This window comes from Rissa tridactyla, chromosome 5, assembly GCF_028500815.1.
Source record: "Rissa tridactyla isolate bRisTri1 chromosome 5, bRisTri1.patW.cur.20221130, whole genome shotgun sequence".
NCBI lineage: Eukaryota > Metazoa > Chordata > Aves > Charadriiformes > Laridae > Rissa > Rissa tridactyla.
The window spans coordinates 11,367,304-11,393,518 of NC_071470.1; the positions used below are offsets into that span (position 1 = coordinate 11,367,304).

At 45.3% G+C, this 26,215-nt stretch overlaps 2 protein-coding genes across 2 annotated transcripts; both read right to left on the reverse strand.

Annotated features, from left to right (window-relative positions):
• Positions 1-6,520: 6,520 nt before the first annotated feature.
• Positions 6,521-17,371, reverse strand: TMEM165 (transmembrane protein 165). Its single transcript, XM_054203048.1, has 6 exons — positions 17,159-17,371; positions 15,535-15,760; positions 12,781-12,956; positions 11,765-11,947; positions 8,838-8,943; positions 6,521-7,439 (listed from the first exon to the last, which is right to left on the reverse strand). Exons 1-6 carry the CDS (start codon positions 17,330-17,332, stop codon positions 7,363-7,365), a joined length of 942 nt encoding a protein of 313 aa, XP_054059023.1. The 5' UTR covers positions 17,333-17,371; the 3' UTR covers positions 6,521-7,362.
• A 262-nt stretch (positions 17,372-17,633) lies between these two features.
• Positions 17,634-25,222, reverse strand: SRD5A3 (steroid 5 alpha-reductase 3). Its single transcript, XM_054203050.1, has 5 exons — positions 24,999-25,222; positions 22,111-22,262; positions 21,503-21,697; positions 19,978-20,100; positions 17,634-19,438 (listed from the first exon to the last, which is right to left on the reverse strand). Exons 1-5 carry the CDS (start codon positions 25,193-25,195, stop codon positions 19,179-19,181), a joined length of 927 nt encoding a protein of 308 aa, XP_054059025.1. The 5' UTR covers positions 25,196-25,222; the 3' UTR covers positions 17,634-19,178.
• Positions 25,223-26,215: the final 993 nt, after the last annotated feature.

Consider the following 26,215-nt stretch of genomic DNA (forward strand, 5'->3'; position numbering starts at 1 on the left):
GCTTCCGAGGTTCTAGAAGTTGGGTGTTTTTTTCCTTTCCCGAGTTGCTCGATGCGGGTGTTGCCCGGGTGTCGCGGCGAAGCCTCTCCTGCCCTCCCACCCCTCTGACAAAGGCACTTTCCCTCTCCCCCCCACCCAGAACCCACCTGCGGGAAGTTGCTCTGTGTCCATGTCTTCTTCTCTGCCCCCCCCCCCCCCCCCAACCAAATGACCTCTGACATATTTCAGTAAAAACGCAGACTGTCGCTTTTATTTTTTATTTTCCCTTGTCTCTGGATCTCTTCCTAAACGGCCGCCCCGCTCGGCAGGCCGCAGGCCTTTGAGGTGTGTCTGTACGTGTCCGCCTCGGGATTTACTCGCGCCGCGTTTATCCGAAGGTGCCCGACGTGGCCGCTGCTGTCTCTCCGCGTGCGCGCGGAGGGGCGTTTGTCAAGCACGGCCCTTCCCTCCCCTTCTGGCAGGGGCAAAACGCCCTCCTTCAATTCTCCCAGCTCCCCCTTTTTACCTGGAACGCCGGCTGCGCCACTGGAAAAGGAAGCCGAGACTCGCCTGGAGCTGAGAGCTCTGAAGAGCTGCCGGGGGGGGGTCCTAGTCCTTTCTCCCCCATCCCAGAGTGAACATTAATAATTAGAAATCGATTACGTGTTCAAGGAAAGGTGGGAGGGAAGGAAATCCATTAATTCAAGCTGCCCGGAGAAAAATTATAAATATTCTTAGCTATTCTTTCTGCAGTTCTTCCTGTAATCCCGGGCTGTCTGTAGTACCGCCCTGTGGAGATACTGAGCTTTTGCCTCGGGGAATTAAATAATCCTTGTGCGAGCTTTGTACCGCTTCCAGGTGCCATAAACCCCCCCTGCCCCGGGGGCCAAACCGACATTAGCCAGAGAAGTGCTCCGGTTGTGGCTAAGAGCCGTCAACACCCACCCGCGATAAGACCGATAGCGCGGAAGCGAGCAAGATTTATCAGTTTTCTTAAAACTGAACTTTGGAAATATCAATATATTTTTCCATAAGCTTATCAAGGAGAAGAGCCGGAATTGCACCTTGCTGCCGCACCTGAAGCAACGCCGTTCCAGGGACGTTTTGCTGCCGCGCAAAGTCAGAAACAAACAAACAAAAAAAAAAAAACGGGCTTTATATGAGAATGCTGCTCTTAAGGACTTGTAAAGATTAGCAATCCAAAGGTTACCTGCGCGTCTGAGTCTCGGGCATTTAGTGAGAGAAATTCCAGAAAATTTCAGCTGTCGGAGGGTAAAATATAATAAGGAACAAGAATTTCCCTGGTCTTAGTGGCATTCCTTGGAGCACGCGGTCTCTATCGCTGTCGCACCCCTTCGGCACCTGCGTTTTCACTTGGGAAGTAGCTTGAAATCCTCCAGAAGACAGACGCATCATACGGGCGGAAAATGTCAGGGGTTAAATGGAACCTGTCCCGACGGCCCGGAGCTGTGACTCGCCCCGGTGCCGCCTTCTGGGGCCGTACGAGGTCGGCTGTGGAAAAATGCCACATCAGTACAGCACGTGCCGTCCCATCATTATCTCCCCATCTCTGGAAATGAAGGATAACTGGGGTTACGTCGGGATGAAACTGCCCCGTCCTCTTCACTCAAGAGCTGAGATTTATATATTTTTTTTTTAATATACAAAATCCGGGAGGGACATGTAGGAGACTCAGCCCCTTTCCAGACTCGTGCCGTGAAATGGCTCCTGTGTGCAGAGCTCCGGCTCCGTCACCGTCACCTTTCCAGACTCGGTATCCAACTCGCCTGTCTCGAAGGAGCAAGGCCAAGCCCCTTGCCGGTACCTGGCGGCTCTGCCCCAGGAGCTGCCTGTGAGCCGGACCTGCCCTTTGGTTCAACAGGTTTCCTTTGAAAAACTTTGTCCCGGCAGGACGAAAAATCATACGTTTGCCTTCATCGTTGCTGCTTGATTGCACTTTGCCACGTACGGTGTAACGCGACGGGCTTTACCCACGGCTTGGGAACAGGCACCTTCCAAGGGAACAAGCACAAGCTTTTCCTTGTTTTAAACATCTCGGTTGATGTGAGATTATTTTTTTTTTTCATCCTGGTAGAAGTGACCCGTCATCGTCTCCATTGTGTCTCTGCTGCCGGGAAATGAGCAGTTGCAGGTAGCGATGCCCTTTCAGAGCCCTGTGTGCACACGCAGACAGATGCTCATCCCACTTTAGATGCTACTTTGAGGTCCCTCTGGCAGCAGGTCCCCAGCGGGAAGAGCTGCGGGACGGATGAGAAACCTGTGCTGGGCAGTTGCCTATTTATTATTTCCCACTTTGTAGCTGCAGCGATTTGCAGGGCGTCCCTTCAACGCTTGAACACTCAACTTCATTTCACATTCTCCAGCTACAACAGGGCAAGAAATTGCACGGGACTGCGGCAATTAAACACTTCGGCTGGTCACCTGAAGGGCTTCTTTCAGATAGAACCACAGAATGGTTTGGGTTGGAAGGGACCTTAAAGATCATCTAGTTCCAACCCCCCTGCCATGGGCAGGGACACCTCCCACCAGACCTGGCTGCTCAAAGCCCCATCCAGCCTGGCCTTGAACACCTCCAGGGATGGGGCAGCCACAACTTCCCGGGGCAACCTGTTCCTGTGTCTCACCACCCTCACAGTAAAGAATTTCTTCCTGATATCTAATCTAAATCTCCCTTCTTTCAGTTTAAAACCGTTACCCCTCGTCCTATCGCTCCACTCCCTGATCAAGAGTCCCTCCCCATCTCTCCTGTAGCCCCTTTAGGTACTGGAAGGGGCTATCAGGTCTCCCCAGAGCCTTCTCTTCTCCAGGCTGAACAACCCCAACTCTTTCAGCCTGTCCTCACAGCAGAGGTGCTCCAGCCCTAAAATGCAAGGCAACCCCCAAACTTACTTCCGTTTAAAAGGGAAAGAGCGCTATTATTTAAACCTTTTCTATATTTTCTCCCTGAAAAGCCAGGCCTTGGCTGGCTAATGCACCAACCAGCTCCTGCCCTACAAGTACCACCACCTAGGAGGTGGCTACACGTGATGACCCGGGACAGAAGCATTTATAAAACCACGTGGAACACACCAGGTTTTATATATTTTTTATATATATATATTATACCCAGGACACACATCAGGCTGGCTCTCTTGTCTTTGAGATTTTGCAGTTCCCAGCCCTGCAAACGCTCCCCCCAACGCACCCGCGAGCAGCTCAATCGCTGCCACAGCAGGACTGAACTCGACACATGGTCATGTCTCTTCCACGTGAGCGACCTGATGTGGCCAAAAGCACCCAACCGCCCTCCCCGAAGGCCTGGCTGCAATTACACAGCTTGGGCGTCTGATCACCACATCTCTCCCGCCCCCGTTTCCCACAGCATTCTCCTGGAGAAATGGCTGCCCATGCCTTGGACGTGTGTACCCTTCGCTGGTTAAAAACTGGCTGGAGGCCGGGCCCAGGGAGTGGTGGTGAATGGAGTGAAACCCAGTTGGCGGCTGGTCACAAGTGGTGTTGCCCAGGGCTCGGTATTGGGGCCTGTTCTGCTTAACATCTTTATCAATGACCTGGACGAGGGCATCAAGTGCACCCTCAGTAAGTTTGCAGATGGCACCACACTGGGTGGGAGTGTCGACCTGCTTGAGGGTGGGAAGCCGCTACAGAGGGATCTGGACAGGCTGGATCACTGGGCTGAGGCTCATTACGTCTCCCAAGTGACAGGCGATGGGACAAGAGGGAATCACAGAATCTTCAGAGTTGGAAGGGACCTCTAGAGATCATCTAGTCCAACTCCCCTGCTAGAGCAGCACTGCCTAGAGCACATCCCTCAGGACTGCATCCAGGCGGGTCTTGAAAGTCTCCAGAGTAGGGGACTCCACAACCTCCCTGGGCAGCCTGGGCCAGTGCTCTGCCACCCTCACCGCAAATGGCCTCAAATTGCACCAGAGGAGGTTTAGATTGGATATTAGGAAAAATTTCTTCAATGAAAGGGCTATCAAACATTGGAACAGGCTGCCCAGGGAAGTGGTGGAATCGCCATCCCTGGAGGTGTGTAGAACACAGGCAGACGTGGTGCTGAGGGACGTGGTTTGGTGGTGAACTTGGCAGTGCTGGGTCCATGGTTGGACTTGATAATCTTAAAGGTCTCTTCCAACCTAGGCAATTCCAGATTCTGCTCAGCCTTGGTGCTTCAACGTGCAGGCTTAATGCTGCTGGGACTTGGTAAATACCTCGTCAGGACAGTACCTCAGCGGTGAGGAGGCCAGTGCTACAGTGGGCTGCTGAAAAGACAACACAATCCATTCCCAAACGCCCCGTGAGCCTAGTGAACTGCACGGCTCCTTCCATCAGACAGACATGCCCCATGGTTCCTGCTTTATCTCTTGGCGTAAGGAGAAGTAGAGGGACAAGAGTTTCTTTCATGAAGAGATCAGTAACTTCCACTTTGGGCAGAGGGTGGGGAAAGGAGGGGCAGGGAATGAATTATTGCTCACGTCCATCAGCACCTCAAGTGTCACAACACGAGCTTTCAGCTCCTCTGAATTCAGAGGGCACCACAAGTCAGATCTTCTCACCTTCTGCCTTCAACATCTCCAGGGAGTTTCAGCCCCGGGGCCGGTGGCCCAGCTCACAGGCTCTCCCAGAAGGGGTTTTAGCTTCATCTCACCAGACTTAAGTTCATCTCACCACGACCACACCCACCTCTTCAACAAAGACCCACTGCTCTAAGGAGCACGGGGAAAGGAAAGGCTTTAACAAAATGTGGAAGCTTTTGATGCAAACTCACCCTTCAAGGGTAAGCCACTGTTACATATATATCTGTAAAGAACACGTATGTGCACACACAGAGTCCCTAAGATATTAGCCATACCTCAAGTATCCAGGTATTTCAAGAGAGGACGGTGCCACACACCTCCCCAATGGCAGCGCCCTAGAAACAGAAGAAGGAATTATGATGAAAGCTGCTGAAACGCACAGTTGGCTGGGCACGAGCGCTTTTGGAGGCTGGGGAAGGACACCAGCTGTGCAAGATACATCACGGCGGGCACCACGCTGCTAAAAATACCCCAGTGGTGGCCACCATCACCCTCGAGGGGCTTCAGTTACGCTCTAACAAGATTCTTTACATTGTGAGAAATTCCAACAGGCCCTTGACAACATTTAATCAGTGTAATTAGTAGCAGCTCCTAAAGCACCTCCTCAAAGCTTTTACTAAAATTTCATGAGCTATCTAATTTTGGAATAGATTTCCAAGGATAAGTCAATGTTTGTGCCTTTTTTTTTTTTTTTTTTTTTTAAAAAGAAAGGAAGACCACTATCTGAACTAAGTCCTACCAGCCAAATACATTGCTGCGACTGGCCAAAAGCAGTACTTTGCATCGTGTATAAGTTTGGAATAGTAAAATATAAGTGTGGAAGATGCAGAGATTTGTTCTGCAACTTCACATTTACCTCTACAAACCACACGCTAAGTAACTTCATCTCTCTGGTGATCCTAGCTGTTTTCGTATCAAACCAGCTTTAAGCAGCACATGCAAAGTTTGGAAAGCTTCTACATTAGAATATGAACGACTGGTTTGGCTTTTTGGACTTTGAGAAAGAATTTTCAGCGGGATGAACTGTGGCACCACAGCGACTTCACCCAGGCCGCATCTGTATGAACGCGCTGTAGTGCGGCTGCACCACTTCTGATTAATACAAGCAGCGGCTGCCCAGAAAACAGTTAAAAGTTTGGGCTTTTCCCTGTTCCTGCCCTGTTTTGACACAACCTCTGCTACAAATCCCCTCTGCGCAGGGGCTGCGACACACCACGGACAGAGTGTGTGTCTCCAGGCTGTGGGAAAGGAGAGGCTGCAGGTTTTGACAATGTTTGGATCAAAAGAAAAAAAAAAACCAAACAAACAAAAACCCCACACAAATACCAAAACAACAAAAAATCCCACCCCAAAACCACAGCACCAAAGCAACGCAGTGCCTCACCCTGTCATTAGCGATGGCGCTGCCAGCAGCGGCCTTCCTTCAGGCCAAGATGTGGACGTTTAGACCCGGAGCTTGAAAAAACGCAGCCTGTTCCCACACCACCGTGCGTGACAGGCGCTGCGCTGCTGCCCTTTTAGAGCTTGAGAAATGTGGGTTTTCCGGGCGGAGAAACCTAAGAGAAGGATTAGCAACTGCTCTGTTTGTGAGCTACAAATGGAACTGTCAAATTTGTAGCACTCTGTATTACTCCGGCTTCAAGGCAAATTAATAATATTAGAAACCGTATCTTCTATTTTACAAGACTGAGCGACTGAGTAGATCTTAGGGGGTTATTTAAGCCATTAGCTCAGAATCCAAATCGTCACTGCAGAGCAGAGCAAAGCACGCACTTCTGCAACCCACGCATCTTCAGCAGTCAACATTTTCAAAGTCTTCGTAACGCTGGCATTTATGGTCTCCACAATAAATCTAATAAAACTTCCCTCACCTTAACTACACAATCACCTCTGTGGCAGGAATTACGGGAACCATCAAAAACAATACTGAAAAAAACCTCAAATGGAGACACCATGTTTTATTAATACTCTTCCAGATTACATTTCTATTCCTAAAGAAAAACAGGAACACATCTAAATCTAATTCCATTATTGTTCAGTTCTGGGAATGAAATATTGTTAAGCTGGACCATTTTATTACTTTTCGTATACTTTAATATTTCAAATTTAAAAAAAAAAAAGTCAAAGAATACTAGCTCCAGACAGATTGCATATTGAACATGGTAGGTTGTTAATCACCACACATCAGTTTCCTGATAAAAATCCCTGATTAAGAACTTTTCCCTCTAAATTAAGCATATAAAACTCTCTGTCAGTGGCTCAGCCACTCAACGCTATAGGAACTGCTCCCAGGTTTCTTGTTGCTTCGATTATCCAGCCTCGGGCGCAACCTGGAACCGGTGTCCTCGGAGGTGGGAGCCAGCAGTTTTCTCCTTAACGCCGTCTGTTGAGCAACATGGAACAAGACACCATCTGCTTTGAGAAGCCTTGAGAATCGGCTCTTGAAGAAAGAAGAAAGGTGGCCATGTGTAACAGAGGAAGAAAAGAGGATACTCGTGAGAGCAGATCCTCAAAACTCAGCTGAGCCAGGTCTGGCAAACAAGAAAACCAGGCAAATCCCACCACAGGAGCAGGCACCACAGAGTAAACAAACCAAACAATAAGCAGATCTCCACTGCAGAAGCTGTCCACAAATGTGTCAGTCCCATGAATCACTCGCTATAAAAAGTTCAGTGTCTCATCTTCAGTGCTTGTTTAACTATAATTCTGTACATTATATACAAAAATGCACAAGGACAGCTGCTTGGTGCTTCCAATCCTTGTTCTTCTGCAGTGATGAAAAATCTTAAAAACCAGAGTCTGGACTTATAAATAGTGCAGAAAATGCAAATGCTAAGAAGACAATGCCTCCTATGATTGTCACTGAAAAGAAAAAACAAACCAAAAAGAAATTAGATGCTGAAAGTTAAATGTCTTCCATGACAAATTACACATTTCAATTTTTTTTAAATGTCAGTTTCACAAATAATCTTACTTTAAAATTTATGCTGCAAACAGCGGACGTTGTTTCTAGCTCCATGTCAGGAAGCCCATATGCCATTCCACTAACTGCATCTACGAGAATATATTCCAGTCCTTAGAAGGACGCTTTGTTTTACTATTTAGCTAGTATAAAACTGAAGTTGACGCCTGCTGTTGAATATTTGACTGTACAGGGGAAAAGAAGATACAATATTCTCATGCTGGAGCAAGCCATCAGTGAAGAGTGACATATTAATTAGCATATTTTGCACAGTTTAGGTAACTATATTGAGAGAGACAGTATCAAAAGCATTAACTGCTTGCAATGGCCACGATCTGCTGGAGGCTGGGACAGCATTCTGGGAACGCACCACTGTATTTGGACCATTCTCCTACTCTTCTTTAAACAAGCTAACGAGTTTGACAGATCTTTGGTCTAATCTAATTAGGGCATTCCTGTGGCCAAAGATCCACGTTGAGCTAATTAGGAGCATATGAAATCATTGTTAGATTAGCACCTCGTCATCAATTTCCTCGGCAAACAAACAAAACCAAATGCAGGTTTCACTTTTTGCAGTGAAGTTGGTTTTTCTACAACCTCTGTAACTACGGAAGAAATATTCCGAATGAACACTTCACAGCGTGAAGCAGCTTCACAGAATCCTTCCAGGGAGTGAGAAACCTCACTACATCACAGGATGGACAGTTGAAGCAAGCTACAACCTAACCTGAGGAAAAACAAACAACCCACTGTAACTAACCTTACCGGTCCTTCCTGTTACAGATAACAAGTATGATAAAAAAAAAAAGCCACATACAGAGTAGCTTTTAAAGCTTTTATAAGGCTGGCATAACTTGTACTTGGCACTTCTCTTGCTCAACTGAAGGTCTGCACTCAGAATTGTGACAGAATTTCTATTATTGTCAAACAATATGTACCGACTATTCAAAATACTGTATTTCCTTCATCTGGTGTCCTACAAGCTAGCTAACAGTGAAGCAAAACATGCTTCACCTGTGTCCGTCCTTAAACCTGGAGCTATGATACCCATTTTGACTCCTTAAATCAGAGCCAGTAAACTGTTAAGTTCAATTAAGGCCAGACCTCTCAGAAGCACCAGCCCACGGAACGAGCGCAGGGTCACCCCCCCACGAGGGGAGCTGGGACAGAAAACACAGACTCAAAAAAAATAGTTTTGGGGTTTTACAAAAGTTTTGAGAAAGACTGTTCTCAAGCACGTAGTCATTTACACCACAAACACTACCAGCATATTTTTTTTGGTTGGAGTTTTCACTTACCAGTCCTAACAGAAATTTTTTGTGCTATCATTCTCCCTCCAATAACTGCTAAACCAGTGCACAGGCAATGTCCCACTGTTCCTCCTACTGCCACACCATAGGGGTCCTGAGGAAAAAACACAGAAAGGAAACATCAGCACAGCTGAAAAAGCCACTAGTGCAACGACAACCTCCTGCCATGAAAGAGCAATGCCTTAATTCCTTGGAAGATACTCTCTGGTGTTTGCTCTGCTATCCATCACTGCCTTAAAGACCAGAAACCATGTACATCAGCTAGCGAGACAGACTTAATCAAAACCTGACTAATATAGGAGCATATGGCATGTTTCAACCAAGAAGCATCTTCAAGTTGTTAAATATAGACCCAGAAATTGCTCTTCTGTACTTAAACAATTAAGCAACCTCTAGAGGGAAGGTGGCAGCTGTTGTGAAACACAATATGCATCAGCTGGAAGAACACCAACCTAACTATAAACAGAAAAATAAATCCATGAACTGCAAATGAAAGCCTTCGGCAGCTAAAACATTGTGATTCCTTTGTCCAGCTACACAGTTTGTGCTCTACACTCTGCCTCCCCAATCATCCAAAGAGGGAAGTGTGAAAGAATTTAAGCTCAGAGGATAACAGATTGTTTTCAAAGTTTATTTTCAACAACAGCCTTCACATCACTGCATAACAAGCAGCTACTCAATATGTGAGCAACTCTTCTACGTAAAGAGGTTTCTCAGATATACTTAAAAATTACACAGTTAAGGGCACCTCATAAAATGGAAGACTTCAGCATTGGAAACAGAAAACAATATTTTAATGACCAATAACGAAGGCAAGGTAGGAGTGTAACTTTCTGTTGTACAAAGATGAATGAGAGAAAGTGCAGTTGAATCCCCTGCACATCTCTGTAAGGCTTTTAGCTCTGACAGGAAAAAAAAGCTGCCGCCGTCACGTGAGGAATGCGTGAATTCCTAACAGGCAAACAGCAAAACTGTCTAAGAAATTATATGGTAAGAAGAAAAGACATCACTGACTGGCCAAAAGAACCAAAACCACACGCCGGTGCGAAACAGTGGCGAGTACCAAGCAGAGGACAGGTAGGAAACCCCCAAGAAGCGCAGGTTGGAAGCAGGGCTGTGCCAGCAGAACACACTTGCCTCCAGGATCAGGACCCAAAGTTCGTGGAAATCCCCATTTCTCTGCGGTCAGCAGTTACCTGTATAGCCCCTGCTGGCAGGGGGTGGATCTCACCCCCCACCCCATTCCCTAGAGCTGTCCCTGGAAGGTAACAAGTTAGGACGGCTTCCCTCGGTGCAGCGTCTCTGGGAGCAGAAATGCTCAGACACAGCAGCCGAGGCAAAGCCAGTCTAGTGGGACATTATGGAGTTTCCTTTTCTGTTTCCTTAAACAGATGAACAATTCTTACACAGTAAGCTACTGAGGTGTAAAATCAAATTCTTAAGGACTGCTATCAGGACTAGATTCATGAAGACAGACTTAACTCATTCCCCTGGTGTATGCACTGAGACAGCCAAATTATCACCCTTTTTTTTTTCCTCCAAAGGAGCCCTGTATGTTTGCTGTGACAGGATGGACACTGCTCACTTAATGAGCAGTAGGCTTTTGTTTTCTTTTCAGTGAAGAATGTAGGGTCCCAGCTGACTCGCCACACTACTTAGGTCTCTGAATAAACAAAATTTCATTCCTCATAAGCACTTCTGTAGTACTTCTGCTACATAACTTAGTACTTCACAAACAAGGACTTATCTGAATATATTATGAAACAAAGAGGTAAAAAGAATCCCACAGATAAAATGAATAAAGATCCAGATCATAATCATTCACTGATTTTGAAAGACAAGATCAAGATATCTTCAATTCATTTTTTGCAGCATTTGTTTTTGTAGCATTTATACAAACACTTCATATGCTAAAGGCATAACATCCCACAGGCTTTAGTTGCAATGCTCAGCACTTCACAGATGGGATGGCACAGTCTCGTGAACACTTCCTAATGGGACACTCAGAAAATGCAAACCAGAAGTCAACCACCACCTGTGAAAAGATGGGCTTAAGGAACTTGCCTAGCACCATATAAAAACTTATGAAGAGGCAGTATAATGATTCTGTGTTTTCCAAGATGGCATGTACCTGTCTGAAGGATGAGATCATCCTCTCGTCCTGCTGTTCCCTGCCTCCTTAGCTCTAAGCACCTTCCCTGAACTGTAACAGAGAAAGAGGTTCCTACAGATTATAGCCTCCTTCATACACAGCCCTGATTTATCCCCAGGGAAGGTCTGAAAGTGCACTGAAAGAAGGCCTAGGGAAAAAATGTAAATTATCTCAATGCATGAAAGAACACAGGCAAGCTACTTACGTTTATTAAAAGGCTGAGTATAAGCCTTAAATTTCGTTTAAATATAATACAGTTATATACATTCCAATCATTATGTTGAATATAATTTCATTTACAGTATTACTTACTGCACAGCAGTTTAGAGTTTATTTTAGTTTTATACACTGTACTGTATTCACTTAGATTTTTTAAAAGTTGTCTTTTTAACAGCTTTAAGTTCCCTGTAATGAAAGTCTCTTTTTAAAGCTACTGTGTTAAAACTGTATGGCTGCACAGATCAAAAAAAAAAAAAAAGAGGTTCTGTAACATCTCTCAACACTGTAACAAGAACAACTGTATTCAGCTGCGTGATATAAAACAACTATTTCCAGAAATGCCTCTGCAGTCCCCATCATGTTACAATAGCTTTAATAATACACGGAGCTTCAGTGCCTTTATTTTTAGGTCTCGCCACAGCTGTAATGCTAAGGCACAGCAAGGGTGAATCTGGTACCTCCTGCAAGAGTATTTTGTCTCTCCTGGTTCTCTGCGGGCAACCCAAAGAGGGCAAAAAAACAGCGGACATTCTGCAACACTCACCTCTCTGGCGGCCAAGACTATGGTTGTTAATTGGGAACGATCACCCCATTCTGCTAAAAATGTCAAAGTAAAAGCTTGCACAAAGATTGGAGAAATAAAATGTAGCCACTTCTTCTGAGGTATTGTGGTTCCCGGCCCTGATTCCACATCTCCTGGCCCATTTAACAGTTTAGTTCTCTGAAGCTGTGGAAGACAAAGGAGAAAAAAACCCCACCCAACCGTAAGATTAGAAACATCATCTAAACAACCCAAATGAAATACTTAAACAGTAAAGCTAGCCATTTAGTATCTGGAATGTTGTTAGCCACTGACTGCTGCATTATCAATATAATATTTATACTAGACACCACTTAAAAAAACTAGCCACATATATGCACACACATACGTGTGTGTACACAAACACACGTATATATACTTGTAATCACCTCTAACCTCCAGTTATTGTCCACCTTGTGCTGCTTGCACATAGGCAGCAACTTCAGTAGGAACAACACCTGCTTTCTAACCACTGGTTTCCTCCTATTTGGGAGGGGATCCCCCTCTTCCCAAGCGGTGGCTCTCAAATTAGGATTTGATAAAATTAATTTAAAAAAAAATTAAATAAATAAGATTAGTACTCCACACTATTTCGTGGAAATGGACCAGTATATTTAAAGCTATAACAAAGACCTTTGCGGCAACACTATGAACCTCAGCATACACACAAAGAAATAAAAAGTAGAGATGAGAGTACACTGCTGATGTCCTCTCTGCTAGTAATGCATTAAAAAAACAAACAAACAAAAGGACTGTATGGAGAAAGTCCCTTTTTTCCTGAGAAGCCAGGCTTGACACAGAACTGGAATAACCTGTTGAAACAGCCTCCAGGGGCCACTTCTGCCACATTTACCACACATTTTCTGTGTCAGATTATTAATCAGACACAGCTGAACACCCCAAACATGGCAGTGCCCTTCTGCAGCTTCACGGCTCTAACTATTTCATCAGCCATAATTCACAGAAAGTTTAGGGCTTACTTCCTCGTCTTTTTTTTTAATTTCTGCTTGAACTTCCTCCAGCTCTTCCTGACCCTCATCCGGACTCATTTTCAAGCCTTCCCGAAGCATTCGGATGCCGAAAATGGCAAACAGTGCCGTTGACACATAGTATGTGTACACACGAGGAATAACTGTGGTGGCATAGCCAAACAAAACTGAAAGGAAAACAAATGCATCATTTAAAAAAATAAGCATGAGGATCATAATTGTTTTTCCTACATCTAAGAAATGTTCGCTAGCAGTCTGCTATTCAAATATCCACCAACAAATATTGCATCTTTTATTAGTTCTGTATAATTTTTTAATTCTTTTTGGCAGGACACTCTAGAACCTCCAACCATTACTAGTCATATCAGACACTGAGGTCCATTAACACGCAGACAAGGCATGCCAGGCAAAGTTGATGTGCTGCTATTCCCAGTGGCCAGTCCAAGCAACATTATCTTTCCCATCGAGGACTATGCAACTCCTGCCTTTCTCCAAGCATGCCACGAAACTATCATCTGTAATCACGTAAGGTTAATTCCATGTTTATATATGACTACATGTTGGATAGCATCTCTTACCAGAAATTTTATTTATCAGATAAAGTTAGGATAAGATTTTCTACAAGGTAAATCTACTAGACATACCCACAAATCATCCAGCTGTACGAATCCATGTCTGTCTTCTTTTGCCAAGTGCAAATACCTGCACGTTACTATTCCCTTCCCTCCCACACTCCCCACAATCAATGTGTCCAGCTTTGATCTTCCTTTAGTTTAAAAGCATTGATCCCACTCAAAACCCAAAAAGCTACCTCCACGGTGCATCTACTTTTACGGGTATTGAAGGCAATCAAACGAAGCCAAAACTACTTCTCAAAGAAGAAGTATGTATCCAGGACAAAGTACTTGCTACTTCACAAAGTAAGACTAGTTAACATTTTTGGACAAAAAAGGCCTGTATAAATGACACGAAATTAGAACTCCACACCTAACATCCAAGGCTGCTCGGACCATGTGCTCACAACTGTTTCTGTTGGTTTACTCTATGTGCCATTAGCTAAAAGGAAGCATATTACCGTGTGTATTTTCTTGCACACGCTTTCTCACTTGAAAAAGGCACTCAGAAGTTACTACATAATCTGGAAATTAATCCACACTGCTGCTACCAAAAGTGAGACTAGGAGACCAAAATTAGTCAGGCTGTACTACCAGAAAACACGGCATGTACATATATGAATAACAGTATTACTTGCATAGCTAAATAAAAAAGGAGTTAAACTAAACTTCTTTTTAAAGACTGAAAATATTGAAGTAAAGCAATGCCAGAAACTATATTAAAAGGTTTTTTGGTTTTTTTTTTAGCATTACTTGTGTATACAACGATAGAAACAATGGAATAATCAGAATGATAAGGCAGCTTATTTTGTCATAAGGGTAGAGCTGTCTCTAAGCACAGCTTGAAAAAAAAAAATCCCAAGTAATGATCATTTGGAGCCAGTGAGTTTAAGTGAGCATGTTTTCATGAAATCAAGGTGGGCAAAAACCCCAGGAATTTGCAGACACAGCTTGTGTAAAACAAGGGGCAGTGGAGAGAGGTAAGAAGAAAAAAGGAAAAAAAAAAAAAAAAAAAAGGGCTCCTTTCTAGAAAAGGAAGAAATAGGTGAGAACCTCTAACTGGGGGATAAAGCAGAAAAGAAAGCTGTCATAGAAAAGCAGCAAGAAAGACTTAATACAGAAAATGTGAAAGCCATAATGGGCAGGAGAAAAGAGGTTGCAAGATTTACAGAATAATTCATCACCTGCGGTACTAAATAACATTAAATGAAGCAAGGAGTGCAGAAGTGGAAGAACCATCAAAGACTGTAATATTAAGTGAGTAATTGAAGAAACTCATACAATGCTATCATTACACACAGTGCAAATGGAAACCGCTCCAAGACTGCAATAATAATTGCAACAATATATATATATAGCAATAGCTACACATCCAAAAACCATTCATAGAAACAATTGCCGAGAAGCCTGAAGCCAGTTAATTGTCTGTCTCCAACATATATATAAACCAATGAACACTATTTCAATTATTTCTGAAATGGGCATGGCTAGAAATGAGCACACCTACAACAAAACTTATGCTGCATCTGATATACCTGAAGGCTGCTCCATTTTACGATCGCTGCTACGTAAGCACCCATGACTACAGGTTCCTTAAGTGCCACCTGACACCTCACTCCCTCCCCAGCTCTTGGCTCTGTCAGTAGCACCCATCCCAACGGATCACAGCAGAACGTCATCTTCCACTTACGCAGCTCCTAGCGCAAATCCAAACAGCTACACATACAGGGATACAAGTCAGGCAAGGGAAATTTCACATCTATTAAGAATCTTTCGCCTTAGGAGGAAAAAGAGAAGTCACTCCCACATTCCCTTTAGGCATGCTAATTTAATAGGAGCTAAAAATAAAAAGGAAACTAGCGGCCCAAAAATCAAAAGAGGTGCTTAGGCTCCCAATCCCATGCCTCTTCCTTAAACTCATAGTGAGGTCTAGGGAGTGCAAACACCTCATTACAGGTAAAAGCCTAAATATTCAATCTGAGACATGGTCCCCAGGAAAACCTTCACACTCTCCTCAAAATGGGAAAACTGCATATATCGACTACCTTCATTTTAATTTCAATTAAGATTTACTGATATATATGTACCCAGCACATTTTAAGAGGTGAAACAAGAAGAAGAGAGTGCTAACCTGATAAACACGTCATCAGTCCCAAGGCAAGCATAGCACCAGCTAGTACAGTCAAACGGTTGTACCGCATTGCCATGATGGCTGCAATGAAGAAAGTCTTATCCCCCAGTTCTGAGACGATGATGACTGAAATAGCAGCCACAAATGCATGAATAAAGCCCAAATTAGTCTTGTCAGCTGACTCTTCGTTGACAATGTGAACTGGAGCAACTGGTGACGATCCCTTCTGTAAGAGGGGGAGAAAAAAACAACAGAAAACCCCACTAGTTAATTATACTTAAATAATTAGTTCGCAGAAGTACCTAGCCTTGCATTTCTCCCGTCATATCACACTGTGTAGTGTGACACTTTAAGTATATACCTCTCACGCAGCATTAATGATCATTAACTAGTTACTGGCTGCCACCTACCTCAAATTGCTAGGTAGGCACTTAGCAAGATCAGATTGTGCACTGATTATTAAAGCAGTACTTTACTGCGCACACTATTACCAGAACATGAGAACCACTGTTAAAACAAAACATGGGGAAAGTTGCTTGAGTTCACCTCTAATATTGCTGTCTTTCCAACCCCTGGCTGCTTACTTTATGACCTTCACCAAACAAGCAATTTTCTGATATAAATATTCAGAAATTAACTCTTCAAACTCAAATTGGGTGACTAGGGTAGCTTAGCAGAAATATGAAGTCCTTTGAAAAACTGTCAGAATCACCTTCTTCCCCTGCAGAATCTCTACATCTCAGCTGCATTAAAATTTTACTCTTTTTTTTGTGCATGCTCCATTTGTTGAAAACTAGCTTAAAGACTTGCCAGCGGTCAAACCAGACCAGCAGACTCCAGATCTCACTTACCGAAGTGTTTACTTTTACAGGACTTAAAGACACGTACAGTCAAGAGCGAGACCCACAATGAGGAAGTCGATGTTCAGATGGCTTGACCAGAGACGGCTCAGAAAGCCTGTTTCAGCACATCCACCAGCAGAGACAGACTGCAACGTGTTTTAACACGGTGCCTTCCCAGCATTCCACTTTTATAACCGCTGTAAGTTTGGGGGGTTTAGTATTTAAAAGTTTCCATGCTCTCTATGGTACGCAATGACTTCCCAGAGTTCCTGCACCTTTAGCAGTGCTGGAAATTTTTTTTGCTGTTTATCTTTAAAACCTGGCACGCTCTACGTGCTACATCAAGCCGTATGGTAATCATTTTTTCATCCAGTGTGCTCACCCGGCACTGGAATCCCCTAACCAAGAGCACCAGTTAAAAAAGTTTTAACCCAAAGAAATTAATCTTAAATATCGAGGGAAAAAAACTGGCGGGTTCTGAGTCGCCAGAAAGCCTGCTTCCATCTGCTTCTGAGGAAGAGGTCGGTTAGCCCCCTCAGCATGCAGGAAAGCAGGGCACAAAAACATTTATCTGGTGAAGAAAAGCGTTAGTCCATTTTTCATAACGGACGTAAATTCTCCCTTTTAGCAGAAAGGGGGACAGCTGCAGGGCCACAGCGAAGGAAAGCCCTGCAACCTTCCCTTTTTCTGTCAAAAGAGAGGAATTTCGGGGTCCGCCGGCCTCTGAAAGGCGAAGCGTCCTGCAGGCCGGGCCCAGCCCCGCCTGCCTCGCCTCACCTCACCTCAGCCCGCGGTTCGGCTCCCTGCGCCGCCGGCGCTGGCGGCGGTTCCTTCTTCCTTCCGGACTCTTCCTCCGGAGCGGCGCTCAGCCCCGCTGGGGCCGTCAGCAGCAGCGCAGCCGCCATCAGCAGCGCAGCGGCCCGCCAGAGCGGCGGCGGGAACGGCGGCGAGGCCATGGCGGCCGAGCGCGGTGCTGAGATGAGGGAGGGCGGGGAAGCGGCCGGGCCCCCCTCGAGGGGGCGGAGCTGCGCCGCACCCATTGGCTGCGCACGCCCGCTGACGGCCGCCGCTGACAGATGCCCCGCCCCGCCCCACCCTGCCGGGGGCACCGGCGGGTCCCGACGCCGACCCCCGGGGAGACCCGGCGTGGAAACCCGGGGAGACCCGCTGCAGCCCCCCCTGCACATATTGTACCAAGTAACAGCTCCTGTCTAGCAAATACACAGCTCAGCTTTGAAAAACTGCACAAAACAGAAATAGGAGGCGTAACGAACCGTTTTAATTAGAGAATTCATAAGATATACCTCAGTGTATAAAATTCTTCTTATATATAAAAGAATATATGCATTTAAATAGAAAACACGCTGAAACAGCAGCATCCATATGCTACATCACGCAAACTCATCATTCACTCCAGTATCATAAAAATGACCAAAATATTCAATGGTTCAGTGCAAAAAGGGTTGTTCAGCCTGGAGAAGAGAAAGCCCCAGGGAGAGCTTACAGCAGCCTTCCAGTACCTAAAGGGGCTACAGGAGAGACGAGGAGGGACTCTTTATCAGGGAGTGGAATGATAGGATGAGGGGTAATGGTTTTAAAATGAAAGAGGGGAGATGTAGATTAGATATCAGGAAGAAATTCTTTACTGTGAGGGTGGTGAGGCACTGGAAGAGGTTGCCCAGGGAAGCTGTGGCTGCCCCATCCCTGGAGGTGTTCAAGGCCAGGCTGGATGGGGCTCTGAGCAGCCTGGTCTAGTGGGAGGTGTCCCTGCCCATGGCAGGAAGGTTTGAACTAGATGATCTTCAAGGTCCCTTTCAACCCTGAACATTCTGTGATTCTATGACAAAAAACACCCTGTACTGAGTGACATCATCTCCCCAGTAAGGAATTCCTTTGCAACACTTGTCAGGTACAGGTTTTCGTGTGTTCTCTGCCTCGGCAGTTCATTACACCCGCTCCCACAGGCTGTTTATGAACGAGTGTAGCCGTAGTTGCGGTCATCCTGCATAACTGCCCCCTCTAACACACGAGAGATTCCAATATCCTGCAGTAAGGATGACAGAACCGTAACCAAGAACATTAATTTCCTGCAAACTCTCTTCCACTGTCTCTCTAGACAGAGAACCTTCCATGATTTTCCCAGCTTAGGGATAAACAAGGAGTTTTCATCAATGAATACTGACTTCGGTGCAGAGAAGAGCACGCAGAGAATGTGTCTGTTTATCTCCGCTGCTGAGCATGAGTCATTCCTCCACCGCAGCTTTCTCTGCCCGCTTCTGCGCTTGCAGTCATAAAGCAGCGGTTGGTTTTAATTATCAACAGGGAAGCACAGAAAGACAATACTCAATTTGCCTCCCTCTGAAGTGATTCAAAGAAAAGAGACTATGAAAAAAAAATACGCTTAAATCCTAGACAAGGCATGAAATACAGTATTTCAAATGATTCCCTGCACCCTCCTTTCTCTACACAGTTTCCATGTGTGTGTATTTTGGCTTGCTGCACAACAGCAAGTGCTTTACGCATAAGATATAATTCTAAAACAGAAAAGAGCTGATTAGCATCTCTTCGGTTTGAATTAAGGTCTTCAGCAAACCATTTTTTAGCTTGTATGATACACAGAGACCTTACATTTCCCCACATAAATTGGTAACACGGATGAGAATATCATTAAAATTATGAGCTTTTAAGCTAGAATTAGAGAAAATGTGCAATTTTACCTTGGCTTTAATAAACCGTAAATCTCTTATTCCCTTATAGAAAACATTTTCCAGTTTGCACTAAAGACACTTTAGAATAAATATTCTAAAAAACAAACGGTATAAATGCTTTTCGATGCTTTGGGTAGGAGCTGAAGTTTTTCTGGTAGAACTCGTGACACAAAACAGCAGCCAGTGCCTGGTTAAAAAGAACGTACATCACTACACACCACCACGTCGCGTTGTGAAATCCAAACGTGACAGCCATAGATACATATATCAGGAGTTCTGCAAAATAATGAGGGCAAGAAACTCTCTCAAACCAGTCTCCAGCAGGTACACTGTGGCTCAGACTTATGACCTTTCCTGCAAACAAACAGAAAGAAATCAGTTGGAGAAAACGTGCATGAAACAAACTTTTATCTTCTACTCACAATTACAGAACAATAGGCTCATTAAAGTTATCATCATCATCCACCTCCATCTGATCTGGCAGCTTTGCACTCTTTAATGAAATAAAACGCCACCTCTGGCTGTTTGCGCAAATACAGAGTAAGGAAACCTATTTTTAGCCCACAGGGAGACAGAAGGGAGGTCCTCGAGGAGTGGCACAAGTCCCGAGCATTAGCATGTGTCTGTCCTTAGGACAACAGAAGCTAGACCTTCATTTAAGCTCTATAAAACTACATATACAGACACAGAGACACACACACACACTCCCCACTCAGCCATCCAATCTCTCTTCCAACAACTTCGTCTAATCTACTGAAAGCCTCACAGAAAGCACCCCACTACAGGAACTGAAAAATACGTGTGTTTTCAGGTATTAGAAGCTACAGAAGCCTATTGGAACACCCGGGAAAAAATTATCTAAGTAAATCATTGGCAGAAATGAAACTTCTTACCTGATTTACTTTTTCTAAGATTAGCTAGAATCACAAGGCATCTGTGTTGGCGGAGAGAGGCCCAAATGTACATCATAACTCCTACAAAGTGATACCAGCAGATCTGCATAGAAAGCTCTTTTCCTGAACAAAATACATTTCATTATTATATGACCAGGAAATACCTTTCCAACCATCATCCCAAAACACTGTATACATTTTTTAAATGTTACTGTTTTACAAAATTCTAGGAGTGAGCCCCTATTCCCTTGAAAACTGCTTTTAAACCCTGCATCATTTAAGTGCTCAGCTGGTAGTTCGTTTCTCTTAACCACTCTATACTAAATATATATATATATTTATATATATTTTAATATATATTTTATATATATATATTTATATACATTATATATAACTAGCTTTTAATCCAGTAGCTTGAGGTACAGCATGATGCACAACCAACACATAATTGATAAATTAAGACCTCAGTATTCAACACTGTAATTCTTATCATCCTAATTAAAGATGTTGTCATGGCTCAGGTCAACATCTAAATACACAGTTGTTTGTCTTTTCCACAATGAGTGAGATACATACGCACATACATACATACATACAGCGACACATACATACACATGGTGCGAACCATTTAGGCCTTCAAAAAAATGTTACCTGTATTAAGGATGATTTCCAATTTACAAGCCAGTACACCTTCTCTAAGAATCTACAAGATGTGAAAAGTAGAAGAAAGGTCCAGAAAGAAAAAGGCTTTATCTAGACATAGGAGATTGGAAGGTTCTTTTAAAAAAATCGTTGGATTAAACTAGAGCTGATGTGGTTGGAAGCGGTTAAAAACTTCACGAAAGTTACATACTTGGTAGTGACCACCTTATAAGAATTAGTCATGGTAGAAGCGCTACAACCAGCTCGTGATTCATCTGTGCAGGGGAACAGCAGCTCAGTTGTGAGACTCGGCGGATGTGTTGGCAGAAATAAGTCATATAATTCAAATTTCTCCTGCATTAATGGAGACATTACAGTACCGAGGGAAAGAAGAGACTGATGCAAGGCAGAGCAGTGGCAAGATCTCAGCGGAAAACAAAGGAGGTGGCCAAGACAGCCTTGCAGACTCACCTTGCAGGAAGGCTTACAACAAAAAAACAAACTCCAGTTTGAGAACGGAAGTTGCCTAGTGGCATTTGAGAACTGGTACCTATTACTGTCCTCCATAAAGCATATGTATCTCAATGCAAATCTGACAGGTAATGATCCTGAAAGCATCTGTGTGAGGTGTCTTTCAGGAAATAACAGTGATGGTTAACATGAAAGTGTGGGCCAGTGTCTGCGTATATGTGTAATTCTCGTTGATTATATGAAATACCGAAATGTAGTTACTTTGAACTATGCCAGTAAGTATTTTTATGTCTCATCAGTTAACACACTTCTCATACAAGCAGCCCTCTATGAAACCAAGTGAACCATTTCCCACGACGGAAACAAATGGGAGGAAAAATATGCCTTTAGTAATAACTAAGCAGGCACTTACCATTCCTGACGTTAGTAGGCACTTGACATAGCACAGTTGAGCCAACGGCCACATAGTAAGCAAGTCCAAAGCAATACTGCACGATATGAATGACGCAGTTGGAAAATACGCTGGTCCAGAGGCATTCTGCAAGTCTTCGACAGCTATGCAGCCAAAGCAGCAGGAGAACCAGGAGCGCAGAGAAGCGCTCACAATCTGCTTCCAGATAAAAAGTAGCAACTTTGAGACAGACAGGAACAATTTAACCCCGACAATGTTTCAAAAAGGCTATTCCGCCCCCAGCATATTTTTACCCTCATTTTAAATTAAGTGAGCACTGGGAAAAATATTTGTAGATCTGAGGCACTGCTGACCACGGCAAGATTAATTCTGGAAGGTGCTAACAGCCCTTTCTGCTAAAAGGACTGCTGAAAGCCATCATATCCATAAATTAGCATGATTTCTACCTTGAATAATGACAAAGGGACTTGGTATTCCAGGAAAGTCACTTGGAGCCTAGTTTAAAAGCAGCTGATGAAGTAGCACTTGAGGAATACAAATTCAGCACAGGATGGTAGTGCAGCTTTCTAACATTTATATGGCCACATCATAATAGCTGGAATACTTGCCCGTGTCCTCGCTCTGAGAATCTCTGCCAAGAGCATGGTGCATGTGCTGGATCCACGATGGGAGTGACACTCCGAGGAACTCGGCTTGGAAAAGCCAGATCAGCAGAAAGCCATTCCAGAGCACAGAAACCACATAAAAGTGAGTAAACCACCTGTGGGAACAAAAATGGGTTTCATTAATGTTCTCATCGTTCCTTAGTTGGAAACGTAGCTGCAGGACATGCTTGCCTGACAGTGAGTACGTTCCTTTTTGGCTCCCACATCAATAGGTAGACAACTCGGGACTCCAGTGATACCAAGCAGAAATAACCCTAATGCCTTCGTCCCCCAGCAAAATGCTGCCTGGAATAACCTCTAACTCAGCTTACCATACTAACCATAGCTGCACTAAAGAGGAGAAAGTGTAAACAACACATTGCAAAGGTATTCCTCAACGCTTACAACTAATGATGATGTGCACAACTTTTTCTTTATAATTTACACCACTGAAAGCATGTCCAAATTATTTTTCTGGGCAGTTCCAGGTTGTTGCACCAGCAGCACTCCCACTTTCCTTAGTTCTAGTGGATGCATTACATGACTTGTTAAGTTCACAAATGACAAGTGCAGATGGCAAAAGGCATTCAGAAGTAATTAGTCAGCTGTGCACTAAAATATCTTGTCCCTCTGCAAATTCAGGGTCTGTGACAATCATATAGAAAAAAAGGAGAGACCACCAGAACCACTGGGTGATTACAAGGCAAGACCACATGTTTTTTTTAATAAAACAAAGTAAGCCTCAACCCCATAACACACTTATAAAAGCACATTATGCATTACTTAAATGCAATTATGGTCAAGACAGGTAACTGGATGGACTTAAACAGCCTACAATACCCAGCTCAAACTAAGTGATGCAGTATTTCCTTTGCTTTTAAAACTAGAAGTCCTTCTGGGTATGAATGAAAATCAGGATCTCTGCAAACGCCTGAAAAGAGGTGAAATATGTACCATGAGAAGATGCCAACAGCCTTGCCTTGAAAATGTAACTATTGGTACAAAACTAGGATATAACTGCATAGTCAGAGAAGGCTATATTTCTCTGGAAATATGCAAACTTTTCTTTTCATGGGAGTGTAGGGGTGCAACACCCTTGCTCAGTGAAACCAAATAAAGTGACCCCCTCCCAAAAAGGCTCAGGTGTCTCTCAACAGCAATAGAGAGGCCAAGTCAGAACCGCAGAGGTAGTGAGCATTCCTGCACACTCCAGAGCGCCTTGCCCATTAGTGGTTGGTATTCCCTTCAGACGATCCCTTCTCCTCTTCAGTTCCTTCTTCTACCAAGCAGAGACAGCAACATTTGCTCTGTTGATTTGCAAAGGCAGAAGTAAAATTTAGCCCCTCTCCCCTGTTTTCTGCTTCGAAGACTAAGAGAACTTGTATACCGATTAAAAACTCCACCTCCCAAGTTTCAAGCTCTTTCCCTACTGTTACTCAGTAGACTTCTGTCTCATCACTCACTAGGAAACTTTCTCCACATGCATTGCTTTTTGCTACCAGCAGACAACCAAGCCCTGCCAGCTTAGCAGAGACATGCCCTGCGAGCTTTTGGCAATCCCAATTACGCTGGGGACATATCTGGCCTACAGAGCGATCCAGCACTGCTGTGTCATCCCTCAAGGACACAAATGTTCAGTATTTGCCAAACCAACCTGAAATGAATCATAACATTTGACAAGATGGAACAGCAAAGTTAAAGACTATCCCAGGCTAGCGAAAATACAGCGCTTGTTTGGAAACAAGATGCAGATGAATGGAAACAGAAAATGCCTCAACGGCTACCTTCTGGATCTTCTCTGTTCTTTCAGTTAGCAGGGTTATGGGTTCACTGCTCAAGTAACAGAATTGCTTTGTAGATGTTGAGAGCTCAAGACCAATTCCCTGAAAAAGCCACGTTTTTCAGACCCCATCTTCCCTAAGTCAGAGAAGTCATCTTCCCATGACCCCATCTTCCCTAAGACGGGGTGGTGGGAAATTGCTGTTGGAGAAAGGTGAACTCAAATGGGAACCTACCTTAAGAACGTGGCACTTTGCAGTACGCTGCAAATAAGACAAAGCCTTAATGAGCCCTTATTTTTGCTAAGGGTACCTCAGAGCTTAAACACCCCCCGGATATTTTCTGTAACCAGAAGCCTGATAACCAAAATACTACATTACAACCTTCCCATGAATAATAACGTGCTGTGTCATGAAACTTGGTTTGAAAGCTAACAAGCTCGTTACACGGGGGGCAATCAGATCATTGGGTTAAGCTGCTGGCCAGGCAAGAGCCTGTCACTACTGCATTCAAGTCAGAGGTGAGTTCTAGTCATGAATCTCGAATGATCAAAAAAATGATGAAATCCTGTAATGTATAGAAAGCTGTATTTTTTTTGTTTGTTTTTGTTTTTTCCCCCTCTTTTATCCTATTAAACGCCTATTACAAGATGTGTTTGGATAATACAGTGGATCTTCCGCCTTTAATTAGAGACTGTTCACAATGCAGGGTCCAGACTGTTACGTTAACATTCTGTTAATAGTATGCTGAGACACTTTAAAAAGAATCCTTGAAGGAAGACGACGACTGAGAATCGGTTTGAGACAGTAAACCCGTGGTACATTTGCACACTCAGGAGTCCGTACTCCCGGGTCGCCCACCTCAGCCTTGCCAGGAAGGCTGGTTTTGCAGACGCTGCACAGCACGGGGATCCAGGGGGTGAGGGTTTTTGTTCCAATGCGGGAGACGTGGGCCCGGTATGGCGGCCGTCCCTCCGCTGCCCGCTTCCCCAACACCCGAAGCAGAGCAGCGTTCCCTCAGGGGGAGCAGAAATGGCGGCCGGAGCCCGCCCTCTGCGCCGCCCCCTCCCTCACCTCTTGGGCACCTGGAGGAGTCGCAGCCAGGCCGGGCGCTGCCCGCCGCCGCTCTTCGTCTTCCCGTAGCGGATGAGATCCTGGAAGAGGCCGGAGACGGAGCCGCCGGGCCGCCCGGTTCTCCATAGCAGCAGCAGGAGAGCCGCCAGGAAGGCGGCGGCCAGCAGGGCCCAGGCAGCGGCCAGCACCCTCAGCATGGCCGCGGCCCCAGCGCCGCCGCAGGCCCGCCCCGTTCCGCCCACCGCGGCCCGACGCCGGCGCTTCCCCTTCCGCTGCCCGCCCTGGGGAGCCGCGGGACCGGGGCGTGCGGGACTTGGGGGCGCTGTGGTGGATGGCGGGGGGGATCTGTGTTTATGCCGTTACCGAGTGCATCGCTGGCTCCATGGCCGCTTTCCCCCCGGGTTCCGCGGCCGTAGGGGAGGTGCCGGCCGTTTAACGGCGCCGGCGAGAGGCAAAGCCACTGGTCAGGCGGTGGCCTCCCCCGGTACCACCCCTGCTCCTGGTGAGACCCCACCGGGAGTCCTGCGTCCAGCTCTGGGGCCCTCAGCACAAGAAGGACATGGACCTGTTGGAGTGGGTCCAGCGGAGGGCCATGAAGACGATCAGAGGGCTGGAGCACCTCTGCCATGGGGACAGGCTGAGGGAGTTGGGGTGGTTCAGCCTGGAGAAGAGAAGGCTCCGAGGAGACCTTATAGCGGCCTTCCTGTACCTAAAGGGGCTACAGGAAAGATGGTGAGGGACTTTTTACAGGGGCATGTAGTGATGGGATGAGGGGTAATGGCTTCAAACTGGAAGAGGGGAGATTTAGATTGGATATCAGGAAGAAATTCTTTACTGTGAGGGTGGTGAGGCACTGGAAGGGGTTGCCCGGAGAAGCTGTGGCTGCCCCATCCCTGGAGGTGTTCAAGGCCAGGCTGGATGGGGCTTTGAGCAGCCTGGTCTAGTGGGAGGTGTCCCTGCCCATGGCAGGGGGGTTAGAACTAGGTGATCTTCAAGGTCCCTTCCAACACGAACCATCCCATGATTCTACGACAAGAAAGGAAAGGCTTTCCTTGCCTTCCTTGTGCCCTGAGAAACCAAGAAGCCAACCAGCTTGGCACCAAAGGGAGACGGTTCCCTGGGACCCCCAGGGAATGACCCCCAGCCCACATCCCTCCTGCGTGCGCATGGGGATGCGGGCCAAGCCTTCCCTTCTTAAGAGAGACCCAAGTGTGACT

What these genes read in the sequence shown, in the direction of transcription:
- TMEM165 (XM_054203048.1), bottom strand. Translation starts at nt 17,332, where the DNA reads ATGGCCTCGCCGCCGTTCCCGCCGCCGCTCTGGCGGGCCGCTGCGCTG. An exon ending in TAGTCTTGGCCGCCAGAGAG is followed by an intron (nt 8,944 to 11,764) that starts GTGAGTGTTGCA and finishes TTTTTTCCTCAG; the next exon opens with GACCCCTATGGTGTGGCAGT. An exon ending in AAAAATTTCTGTTAGGACTG is followed by an intron (nt 7,440 to 8,837) that starts GTAAGTGAAAAC and finishes TTTTCTTTTCAG; the next exon opens with TGACAATCATAGGAGGCATT.
- SRD5A3 (XM_054203050.1), bottom strand. Translation starts at nt 25,195, where the DNA reads ATGCTGAGGGTGCTGGCCGCTGCCTGGGCCCTGCTGGCCGCCGCCTTC. An exon ending in CTCCTCCAGGTGCCCAAGAG is followed by an intron (nt 22,263 to 24,998) that starts GTGAGGGAGGGG and finishes TTGTTCCCACAG; the next exon opens with GTGGTTTACTCACTTTTATG. An exon ending in TCTTAGAAAAAGTAAATCAG is followed by an intron (nt 19,439 to 19,977) that starts GTAAGAAGTTTC and finishes GTTTGTTTGCAG; the next exon opens with GAAAGGTCATAAGTCTGAGC.